Source organism: Glandiceps talaboti, chromosome 7 (genome assembly GCF_964340395.1).
Source record: "Glandiceps talaboti chromosome 7, keGlaTala1.1, whole genome shotgun sequence".
NCBI classification, from domain to species: Eukaryota; Metazoa; Hemichordata; class Enteropneusta; family Spengelidae; genus Glandiceps; species Glandiceps talaboti.
Genome location: NC_135555.1, coordinates 8,474,560 through 8,487,701, shown reverse-complemented (window position 1 = coordinate 8,487,701; position 13,142 = coordinate 8,474,560). Strand labels below are relative to the sequence as shown.

The 13,142-nt window shown below is 35.9% G+C and overlaps 1 protein-coding gene across 1 annotated transcript in view; it reads right to left on the bottom strand.

The window, feature by feature from the left end:
* Positions 1-8,700: 8,700 nt before the first annotated feature.
* LOC144437147 (guanine nucleotide-binding protein G(s) subunit alpha-like) overlaps positions 8,701-13,142 on the bottom strand; it is a 51,244-nt gene continuing 46,802 nt past the window's right edge. Inside the window, exons 11-12 of the mRNA XM_078126009.1 lie at positions 12,693-12,760; positions 8,701-11,352 (exon numbers count right to left, since the gene is read on the bottom strand). Of these exons, the coding sequence (XP_077982135.1) occupies positions 11,206-11,352; positions 12,693-12,760 (215 nt within the window). The 3' untranslated portion in view covers positions 8,701-11,205. The remainder of the gene's footprint in view (positions 11,353-12,692; positions 12,761-13,142) is intronic.

Sequence of the window (13,142 nt, the reverse complement as noted above, 5' to 3'; positions counted from 1 at the left end):
CGGCATTCTAAGCAATAAGAAAACAACAATCTATGAAATATTACACGCCCCTGTGCCACCACCACCACCACCACCACAACAACAACAACAACAACAACAACAACAACAACAACAACAAAACTAATAACAATAACAAAAACAACATAGAAATACTGATAAACATGAGCGACAGAGTAAATGACATAAATATCAGCAATGTTTCTATGCAACAAGAATTACAACAATGTGTTCTTATATGTATGCCATATTTCTCATTTAGGAAATTATAATTTTATAATATTATAATTTAAGTTACATATAAACGTTGATGTGTAATTAAATGCAGGATAAAACAACTAAATTCTTTTAGTTGGGAGGGGGGAGGGGGTCGAACCATTTTAGTTCTCATCCTACAAAAAAAATTTTTTAATGGAATATGTTTTTGTATCCCTAAATACAAAATATTTCTAACAAATGCCGTCAAGTCGAGAAATGGAAGAATTTTCGTTATGCATGGCACTAAACATATGCTGGGAACAAGAATTTTGTATTCATAGCACTACATACTACTACATACTGGCTTTGCATTCATACCACTACATACCACTACATACTGGCTTTGTATTCATAACACTACATACTACTACATACTGGCTTTGTATTCATAGCACTACATACTACTACATATTGATTTGAAATTGGTTTGTGCTGTCTGAAGAAATTATCAAGTTTGACCAATGAAGTTAGAAGGGGAGGGGTCTGAGACCAAATAAAAGAATTTAGTTTTTAACCCCCCCCCCTGCTCTGTCCTTCTTGTTTGCCAGTATCTATATTGTTGTTATTCGCAAGATTCCGGTGTTCATCTCACTACTTACGTATCGAGACTGACAAGAAACGTAGGCGAGATAGATAGATGTCAGAGAATTTGTCTTTTATGTGACTCAAATCAAGTCGAAGACGAGTACCATTTTTACTAGTTTGTGCCCTCTTTTCTAATATAAGGACAAAATAACTTCCTAGGCAATACTTGGATCCACCTGCTGATAGATCATTTGTTGACTTACTTTCCACTACAAATACTAGTATATCATATCCAGCATTTAGCAACCTTTGTATTCCACGCTATGAGTGTTCGGTGGAAGCTTAATGATGATTTGTAATATTTATTTATCTATCTGCTTAATGTGTTTTCTGTTGTTTTGTGCAGTCCTTTTAACTTCTAATATTTATCTATATTATGGACTGATGTCCTCAGAGTACGAAATAAAGTGACCTACATTATCGTCATATTGTTGTTATTATACTAGTACTTGCTTGTTTATTTATTTATTTGTTTGCTTGCTTGCTTGCTTGTTTGCTGGTTTTCGTAACCATAACAAACTATGTCCCGAGGCCCGTGATACTACCATCATTAGTAGCACGTTGCTTAGAGATGTAGAATATAAATATATAGGTTAGTTTCAACTTAAAGAATAATCACTATAATAGGTGGCACTGGATCCGACACAAATCCGAAATAGACCTGACTTTTCATGCCCTCAGCTCAACGTTGATATTTGGAAAACATCTGTCTAATTCATCAATTTTCCAGCAATTCAATATTCCAGCATGGTTTCATTTCTGGAGATCTGAGCGAGTGGCTTTCCAAATCATGCTGACACAATTTTCACTCTCAGACTGTACGAATCAACTGTATGCTTCCTTAGGGACCGGTCAGTTTCTTCGGCGGGGGGTGGGGGGGGGGCGGTGGATTTGTAGGGGGATGCAAGACACACAGTCAAGCAGTCCACACTGAGTCACGATCAAAATTACCTGTCATATGAATATCATATATGGGGGGGGGTCATCATGTTTTGGTATTACAGATAGGGGGGGGCAGTGACTTTTTGTCGGCCGGATTTAAGAATCCACCGCCCCCCCCCCCCCCCAAGCTGGAGAAACTGACCGGTCCCTTAGTAATCGAAGCCATCGTGACATGTTTACAGGATTTCCCGGGAGATACTTGATACTGAGAACAGTTTCTGATCCTAGTTACTAGTATGATTGTTACGGAATCTTTTGTCAACACCGTCTGGGAGCTACAGACTAGATTTTGTAGAAATAAATTATATTGACCAACATATTTCTAAACTGGGTCATGACGACATTTTTTAATAAAGGATACGTTTCTTCTAAATGAAGACACGATGTGTTTTTCGTGTGTATTTAATCGTTACTTTGTACCAGTAAGCTATAAATACGATTAGAAGACTCAGTAAACCGTCTTACATGTATTTTGTCCTCGAATTCGAACTCTATAAATTGTAAAAAAACAAAAAAAAACAACCACCAATGCGTTTTCTTGAATGGCGTGAGCTAAGGATCGGAAATATTTCAGGCAAAGACTCTGATACAAAAACAACACAGGGTGCCTCTGATGTAGACACATGGGGCTCAGGCTCAGTTAGTTTTGTTTACGAAAACAAACAAACAAACAAACAGGCAGACAGACAGACAGACAGACAGACAGACAGACAGACAGACAGACAGACAGACAGACAGACAGACAAACACAAACAAACAAACAAACAAATAAATAAACAAACAAACAAACAAACAAACAAACAAACAAACAGACAGACAGACAGACAGGCAGACAGACAGACAGACAGACAGACACAAATACTGACCCCCCAAAAATAGTCACACTTGTAGATACCCCCACTAGCTACAATTGTGACTATTTTGGGGTCAGTATTTGCTTGTTTGTTTGATTTTGTTTGCTTATTTATGTATCTATCTATCTATTTGTTTTGTGTTTCTGTTAGTTAGTTAGTTAGTTAGTCAGTCAGTTTGTTTGTTTGTTTTTATTTGTTTGTATTTGAGCCTGAGCCCCCTGTGATATAGGTTCAGATGATGTTTTTATTTGTTTGTTTATTTCTGTGAAAATTGTCATGTAACACTAACAGTCGTAGTGTGTAGTGTTCAATCAGAGTTATGGGATCCTGGCTCCTGTGGTGTTTATGCTTCGATAAGTTATACTGTATGTCTTTGCATGGAACTTGTCCCATTCTTGATAACCACGAACAGACCATTGAAATGCACTGCTGTTTTTTCGCGGGTTGTGTTTATGCATGGCATAAAGTAGAAGATACAGTAAGCTTATTAATTACATGTAAACAAAAAAATAAACTTATTTATAGCATATCGTCTTGATATAGCCTTCAGTGATTGGTTCAGATCTTGTCACGCGGTATACACATTGACCCATAATGACCTCAATTTGCATATAGAGATACTATTCGTGTTCTATTTCCCCTCGGGTAATATTCACGTAGTAAGGAAGTCTTATTGAGGATTGACTTTGACTGTGGAAACGTAACACTTATTGCTTGCCTTCTTCGGGCACTATAAATGTAACAGCTCTCGTGGTAAAGAGAAGCACTTTATCTAAATTTCTGTTCGTGTCATGATGTCATCATATATACAATTTATTGAAAGCTGTAAACTTCTGACAACCATTAATATAATTTTGTTTAGATATGCCGTTTATACTTCGTAAACTGTAGCGTTAACGTAAGCTTTAATCATTACTAATTAATCGTCAAAGCTTGGGAGCTTTTACGAATTCGAATGTGGTGGAAATGTTGCTTGATTATTTTGGGTTCCATTGCGAATATCGACATGACTATGGAAAGGGCCGGGTAAAATGTTATCTTTGGTTGCCAATTGGCCCGAGTTATTTATACGTTTCTTGTTGTAACACCTAAAATATAGGGTCGTATTTTTTTAAAATAAGCATGTATACAACTTAGTGATACCTTCAGTTTATAATCGTACACTACTTGTTAGATATGACAATTGATATGAAGTCAGAAAGAAACTGAACCAATTGTTTTTGTTAAAAGGTCCCGAATTTCAGCAAAATATACATCTTACAATCAATGGCGTTGTGATCTTTCTAACCCTGCCGTAGAGGGCGTAGACTTTTGTTAATATTTCGCTTGATTGAAGAAATGTAAGACCAGTCTGGTCATCAGAACCATAGAAATAACTAGGGCCACCTTTACATACTTTTGCTGCTGTTGGGACCTCCTTTGTATTGACGTAAAACAACTTTTTTTTTGCATCAAAGTACAACGCATTAGTAAACTTTAATACCGGAATTTTTCTTGCAACGTGACCTGTCACTGGGTTGGTGCCGAAACAAGCATGTCAGCAGTCATTAAAATTTGATTTGCATTGGCCCAGGCGATACCGAATCGTATTTTAATACTGTGCTGTATTCAATAGCAACCAATCGATTCGAATATTAGAAGAAAGTAAGCTGGTTTGTGACGAGTAGTGTTCAAGAGCCAATCAAATCAACGGAAACCAAGCAGTTGGTCTGTAACCAGGTGTTGTCAAATCCACTTGTAACTGAACTAGTGGTCAAGGGCCGATCAAATTGGTGGGAAGCAACCACTTGGTCTGTAGCCCCGGTGTTGATAAATTAATTTCTTGTAGTGGTCATGAGCCAATAAAACAGATGTTAACCAACCAGATGGTCTGTAGCCCCCCCCCCCCCCGTGTTGATGAATTAATTTCTTGTAGTGGTCATGGGCCAATAAAATCAATGTTAACCATCCAGGTGGTCCGTAACCAAGTGTTGATAAACTGTTATCGTGTTGAGAAGACATCAACTAGTACGATACTACCAAAACAAGATGCACTACAAACTGGTGTCAGTAATTAGTACATCCGATAATGTCTTATACAATTAGTAGTGCCACAAATATTAATGAAAATTAACATGTACCGGGTGCAATATACATATACATTGACTTTATAATTGCGATATAGTAATTGTATCTATAGTGTGTGGGTTTATATGGTGCAATACACAGTTGTATAATGTAGTGGTATATCAATATAGAATGGTATAGTATAGTAGTCAGGCGATGTAATGTATTATATTATACCAGTATATTGATGGCGCAAATCGAGAGATCTGATTGGTCTAGACATTGAACTAGCGCGTCTAAAATGAGCTATAATGCACAGTTGGCACGCGTCCAAATTTTGATGTTCACTGCTCGTCTACGACAGTTGTACTCGGTTTTGACCATTGAACTCAATCGCTCGTGCATATATTTCGTTCACTGGTCAAACCTCTTGGTATACCATCCCCACGGGGTGGTTTATTGCTTAAATAGACAGTGGTATAGTGTAATAGAGAGTGATATAGTGTAGCAGAGTGCTGTAGAGTGATATAGTGTAGTAGACAGTGGTATAGTGTAGTAAACAGTGGAAGTGTAGTAGACAGTTGTAGTGTAGTAGAGTGATAGAGTGTAGAGTGATATAGAGTAGTAGACTGATAAAGTGTAGTAAATAGTGCAGTAGACAGTGGTATAGTGTAGTAGAAAGTGATATAGTGTAGTGGACAGTAGTATAGTGTAGTTGACAGTGATGTAGTGTAGTAGAGTGGTATAGTGTAGTAGACAGTGGTATAGTGTAGTAGACAGTGATATAATGTAGACAGTGGTATAGTGTAGTAGACAGTGATGTAATGTAGTAGACAGTGGTATAGTGTAGTAGACAGTGATGTAATGTAGTAGACAGTGGTATAGTGTAGTAGACAGTGATGTAATGTAGTAGACAGTGGTATAGTGTAGTAGACAGTGATGTAATGTAGTAGACAGTGGTATAGTGTAGTAGACTGGTATAGTGTAGTAGACAGTGGTATAGTGTAGTAGACAGTGATGTAGTGTAGTAGACAGTGATATAGTGTAGTAGACAGTGGTATACTGCAGTAGACAGTGATGTAGAGTAGTAGACTAGTATAGTGTAGTTAACAGTGATGTAGTGTAGTAGACAGTGGTATAGTGTAGTAGACAGTGGTATAGTGTAGTAGACAGTGGTATACTGCAGTAGACAGTGATGTAGTGTAGTAGACAGTGGTATAGTGCAGTAGACAGTGATGTAGTGTAGTAGAGTGGTATAGTGTAGTTAACAGTGATGTAGTGTAGTAGACAGTGGTATAGTGTAGTTAACAGTGATGTAGTGTAGTAGACAGTGGTGTAGTGTAGTTAACAGTGATGCAGTGTAGTAGACAGTGGTATAGTGCAGTAGACAGTGATGTAGTGTAGTAGACAGTGGTATAGTGTAGTTAACAGTGATGTAGTGTAGTAGACAGTGGTATAGTGTAGTTAACAGTGATGTAGTGTAGTAGACAGTGGTATAGTGTAGTTAACAGTGATGTAGTGTAGTAGAGTGGTATAGTGTAGTTAACAGTGATGTAGTGTAGTAGACAGTGGTATAGTGTAGTTAACAGTGATGTAGTGTAGTAGACAGTGGTATAGTGTAGTAGACAGTGGTATAGTGCAGTAGACAGTGATGTAGTGTAGTAGACAGTGATAGAATGTAGTATACAGTGGTATAGTGCAGTAGACAGCGATGTAGTGTAGTAGACAGTGGTATAGTGTAGTAGAGTGATAGAATGTAGTAGACAGTGGTATAGTGTAGTAGAGTGATAGAATGTAGTAGACAGTGGTATAGTGTAGTAGAGTGATAGAATGTAGTAGACAGTGGTATAGTGCAGTAGACAGTGGTATAGTGTAGTAGACAGTGGTATAGTGTAGTAGAGTGATAGAATGTAGTAGTCAGTGGTATAGTGTATTAGACAGTGGTATAGTGTAGTAGAGTGATAGAATGTAGTAGTCAGTGGTATAGTGTAGTAGACAGTGGTATAGTGTAGTAGAGTGATAGAATGTAGTAGACAGTGGTATAGTGCAGTAGACAGTGGTATAGTGTAGTAGACAGTGGTATAGTGTAGTAGACAGTGGTATAGTGTAGTAGAGGGATAGAATGTAGTAGACAGTGGTATAGTGTAGTAGACAGTGGTATAGTGTAGTAGAGGGATAGAATGTAGTAGACAGTGGTATAGTGTAGTAGAGTGATAGAATGTAGTAGAGTGGTATAGTGTAGTAGAGGGATAGAATGTAGTAGAGTGGTATAGTGTAGTAGAGTGATAGAATGTAGTAGAGTGGTATAGTGTAGTAGACAGTGGTATAGTGTAGTAGAGTGATAGAATGTAGTAGAGTGGTATAGTGTAGTAGACAGTGGTATAGTGTAGTAGAGTGATAGAATGTAGTAGAGTGGTATAGTGTAGTAGACAGTGGTATAGTGTAGTAGAGTGATAGAATGTAGTAGAGTGGTATAGTGTAGTAGACAGTGGTATAGTGTAGTAGAGTGATAGAATGTAGTAGAGTGGTATAGTGTAGTAGAGTGATAGAATGTAGTAGAGTGGTATAGTGTAGAGGGATAGAATGTAGTAGAGTGGTATAGTGTAGTAGAGTGATAGAATGTAGTAGAGTGGTATAGTGTAGTAGACAGTGGTATAGTGTAGTAGAGGGATAGAATGTAGTAGACAGTGGTATAGTGTAGTAGAGTGATAGAATGTAGTAGAGTGGTATAGTGTAGTAGACAGTGGTATAGTGTAGTAGAGTGATAGAATGTAGTAGACAGTGGTATAGTGTAGTAGAGTGATAGAATGTAGTACAGTGTAGTAGACAGTGGTATAGTGTAGTAGACAGTGGTATAGTGTAGTAGAGTGATAGAATGTAGTAGACAGTGGTATAGTGTAGTAGACAGTGGTATAGTGTAGTAGATAGTGGTATAGTGTAGTGTGCAGTAGTATAGTGTAGTAGACAGTGGTATAGTGTAGTAGACTGGTATAGTGCAGGAGACAGTGGTGTAGTGTAGTAGACAGTGGTATAGTGTAGTAGACTGATATAATGTAGTAGACAGTGGTATAGTGCAGTAGACAGTCATATGGAGCAATAAAAAGTGGTAGTATAATAAAGTGATACAGAGTAATAGGCAGTGGTATATTGTAATAGACTTTTTTCACTTTAAATGTAAGCCATCAAACTATACATACACATACACACACACACAGGGCAGGAAAATACTCAATTACTGTGCATACAGCAATTTTGAATCTGTGAAATTCTCTCTAAAATTTCAAAATATGACTAAACTGTTTCTACAAGGGGTGGGGAGTAGAGCAAGCGACAAACTTCTAAGTTTTACATTTGGCATGGGGAGGGTAATAAGAAAGTTGATAGACAATTGAGTATTTGGGGAACTATGTTGAGTATTTGAAGTAACAAACAATTGTATATTCATGTTGAACATTTGGGGAGTGCAATAATAGACAATTGTAAATCTTTGTTGAGTGTTAAGGGGCAGAGAAATAAAGAGAGTCAGGAGACAGTGGTATAATGTTTATGTTGACCATGGCAATCTATCTAATATTTAATGAGGAAAATAGCAGCATATCTTTTTTCTACAGCAATGAAGATCTCAAGCTGAATGTCATGTTGTTACCACCAGTTGAAAGAACGGCTAGCGAGCTGGCTGGCTGGCTGGCTGGCTGGCTTTACTCGGCTTGCTGTGTTTTCAATACATACGAAGGAGTCAAAATCAAAAGGGGATGTATACAAAGCCACAAGAATAGACTGCCGCTGGTTTTAACAACAAAGCTAGTTCAAAATCTAGGACACGATGCGAGTCTTTTCGAATACAGATAGAAAGAAGAGTATCATATATATATATATATATATATATATATATATATATATATATATATATATATATATATATATATATATATATATATATATATATATATATATATATATATATATATATATATATATATATATATATATATATATATATATATATTATATATATGGCGTGTACCCATGCTGTTGTTGGGTGAAATATTATGCAGCTTCTCTATACTGACTTGGGTACTATTGAAAGCAGTACTGATAGAGCTCTGCAATGTTTTGTAGTTATCAGCCGAAAAGTTTCATTGACACAACCCTATATACATATGAAATATCACAATGCAAAGTTCTACGCTGTGAAATACTCAAAAAAATTCATCAAATTTTGGCTAACATGTGAAATGGCACAAAAATTAAATCTTCATAGTTTCTGGCTAAAGTATGCATTTCTTACATTATGTTTGACCATCACAGCATAAGCCAACTATTTTTCACAATTTTAAAATAAAACATTTCATCTACAAAATATCTGTAGAGTTGCATCCTGGCTTTTCATGAAGGAGTGGAACACAAGTCTTCTAGCAAGCAGACCAAACCAACAGCATGGGTAGAACTGAAATAATTGGATCAATTTGAGAATTTGTCTTCAGCTTTGTAAATATGGAGATACAGGAGAGCCCACTAACACTGGCAAGCCTTGACATTTGACCTTTGACACAGCCTCTCCTCTCCTCTAGGCACCATAGTGGCCAGAATTCATTTCTAAAAAACACCAAGTCACTGGCTCTTCTGGAGTTAATTGCACAAATTTTTTTTTTAAAGTAATCATTATATGAAAACAGAAGAATCAGAATAAACGCTTTACACTGAAAGTGACTCGTTTGAAATGGTGATAATGAACTAACTTTGTGTTACCTGGGCTAGCTGGTCATCAAAAGGAATTAAAACAGAGAGCAGCAACTTCAAATCCAATCTGTCCTTTGAACAACAAAAATTTCACAGAATCACAGATAACTGTTTCATCATCGCTTACTTTTTTTTCAGTGTTTTTTTGTGCGAAAATCATGCCAAATAAAAAGACAGTGTAGTTGGTATTGTGTCTAATCACAATACAACATACCTGCCAAGTTCAAATAGTTTTCATTTCTGCTGCTGTAGTTTTTTCCTTGTTCAATAAGAAAAATTATTTTCTTAAAGCCTGACCTTCAACCTTTGACCTTTGCCCTTGATATGTGTTCTTGTGTTTTTTTTAGGAAGTGGGACTTCTAAGTACTTTAATGTGTTTTGTTTGTTTGTTGACTTGGCAGGCTTCACTTTGTGTGTGTGTTTTTTTTGGAGAGATTTATAGGATGGTATCTCACTAGACTTATACCATGTATACTGCTACACGTACTCACAGGTAAAATAACCCAAAAAATTGTGTTCGTATGCTATAATACAACTGTTTATAAGAAAGATGTTACAGAGCCTGCAACCTACGGAAAATGAAAAACTTATCAGTTCAAAAGATATGAAAAATTCCACTATTTTTTTTTTTAATCTATCAAAGGACGACATCACAGACATGTATGAAATCAGTATTTCAGGAATAAAACCGCCATAGTTACAATAACTTGTATGTATGTTGTGGATACTTTGACTTGTTGACACTCTTGGTGTATATAACATGACTTCTGCAAAGCAAGGTAAATTTTGACAGCAAAAGTCTTCATCATATAATATAATAACAATAATATTATCATTATTAATAATGGGTTTGTGGGTCTGGATAAACTAATTTGTTAAAACCTACGTTTTAAAAACATTTTTGTTTAAATTACAATACACATTTTAAGTATGTTACCTTTTTATAAACCTAATTTAATTGCAAAAAACACTGAACCATCTTTTGTGTTATGATGTTTGAGGGCAAATGTGGATTCATGTTATTTTTTTTTTCCTGCAAAAAAGTTGATCAGTTCTACAAGAAAAACTGACTACCCTTGCATTTATTTCATATTTATTTCGTTTATAATGTGTGTTCAATTTCCTTTCTCTCTGTAGTCAATTTCACAGAAAGCCAACGTGAAGAATTAGCAAGGGGGGTAGCCATGGAAACGTGCCATCAAAATTGGTTTGTTTTTGTTGATTTTTTTAATGTTTTGGTTGCTGACAACAGAGAAGACACGATCATTCATCGTAATTTGGTTGATCACACTATCATCACATACATTGTCTAAAACCACAGAAAAGAGTCTACAAACATCATGAAAAAAAGATCTGCCTATCAGAGAGCAGTTTTCATCTACCTGCACATGTGGATTTTTTGTATCCTTCATTCTGATTGGTCAGTTTTATAACCAAACCAGGTGTGCATTCACAATGTGTAGAGTTTAATAGCCACACTTATGGTAAAAGTGGGGAATTTTGTTTGTTTCAAACAGAGGTGTGTTTGTCAAATCCCCACATCAATGTCTTACTGCTGTTTTTTACGTTTGAATCATTCTTTGTAAAATTTTGTTCCCCTTTTGTTTTGTGTTTTACTTTTTATATCACAAAGATCAAACTTTGTACACAATAAGCTCTTTGGTTATGTGGCCTTTTACAGTTTTCATTGAGACTGAGTAAAGCCACAAATTAAGAGCAGCAACATTCAAGTATGAATGTGAGGTTAAGAATGTCCTCCTAAGTTGTTAAATGTTGGCTAATATCACAACAATTCATATTGCCTGAGATGCATTCTTTGGATGATGTCACGGCAGTCGTTAAACACTCGTCGGATATTCTCCGTGTCTACGGCACATGTAAAGTGAGGATAACAATAGTGCCTTCCATCACCACTTGCAGTGCTAATCCGCTGAAATAAAAACAAACCAGAACATACAATTGTTACACGGAATTACAAAAAAAATACATCACTGTAATAATCATTAGTGAATGTTCTTGATTTTACACTTTGTATCATTTCTAGTGCAATAAATCTATTAAATACTTTCAAATTTGTGAAAAGGAACCCATGAAAAATGCATGATTTTTTTTCCTATACTTACAGACAAGACTTCACAATAAATTGATCTAAATCTAATGTTCCATGATATCTAATATGTCATTTCAAACAAAGTAGAATATGGCCGCCACACAGACTTAAGGTGTCATGTCGGTCATGTATCAGCACAATTGATATACACTAATAATTATACACATTTTTAAAGTGCCTTTCACAATGAATATAGTGACCATAGCATTATAATTTACTTAATCACTGTCCCTGGTACAAATCTCTAATGACATAATAACCCTATATAACTTCCTAAATGCCCAGGGAAAGTATTATTCACCACAGTCTATATAAATGCACATGATTAAATCCTTCATAGCAATATTTATCCTACTTGGTCCCCATTTATATAGGCTGACTGGAGAGCAACAGTTCAAATCTTGGCCGAAAGACTTTAATTGTTCAGTCACAAACGACAGCAGCAAGGCTTAAATCTCCACCTGGCACATTTTAAGCCAGCCACTCTCAAACTATTCGACCATCATAATTCAAATTGAGTGGTTAACAAAGAGTATAGTACAGTGTAGTTGTTTTTCCATCAGATGATGTCATTGATTCTAATATTACCACTCAATATGCCAATATAACATCCCTAAGTATCAATGAAACTAATTCATCCAACAGATGTGAATCAATGAAACTAATTCATACCACAGATGTGAACATTGCTTTCAATAACTATACACATTAAAATGAATATTTGTTTTTATGTCATTAACATAGTATGTAATCTTAAAACTTTTCCAGTTACTTTGTTCAAGAAAACTTCAACCCATTCTCAGTTAAAATCAAGAAAACAAATCTGGGGTCACCATACAAATTTTTGAAATTGAGGTCAAAATGTTATTGAAGTTAAGCTATTTTAGAATCCAATATGGCCGCCAAATACAATATGGCTGCCAAATACCGTGTCAAATCATTGTGGGAAATAAAAAGATTATCAATTTCCTTGAAAACATGACGGTGAACTGTAAAGGACCAGAAACAAGGTTACATATGGCAAAGTTAGGAAAGAATTGAAGAACCTTGATTTTCAGGGAAATTTGTCCTCCAGGCATATTCTCCCTTAAACTTGACAAAACAGTATAACTAGATTCCTAGTATTTGTAGGTAAAATAAAACCAATATGAGTATCTTACCAAGAATTCATCTCTGATAAAATACTTTGCCCTGGTGACCTGTTCATCATCGCCTGCATCAACTGTTGCTGTGGATAAAAGGAGCATGAAAAAGAAACAATCACGACAATTAGTAATGTGCTAAAATGTAACAATGGTTGCGAAAGCCGATTATATGTTACTCAAGGCACAACTGTATAACAGGTGAACTGTGTACATGGTATACCACTGAGACAAAACTAGTAACAATCATATAGCTGTTCTATTACATGAGTAGTCTGATTCTGCATGTTTGATTGTGATGTCCCAGTAACAGGAAGGAGCCACTGAGAGCCATATCTTGTACAGTACTTTGTTGGGGAACTCAGGAAGAGCTTACTAGTCCTATAGCCACAAACAAAACTCAGTGGCACTGCTTAAAAGTAAAATAAATCAATTACAGTTATAAGGAGATAGATCAACATGAAATGA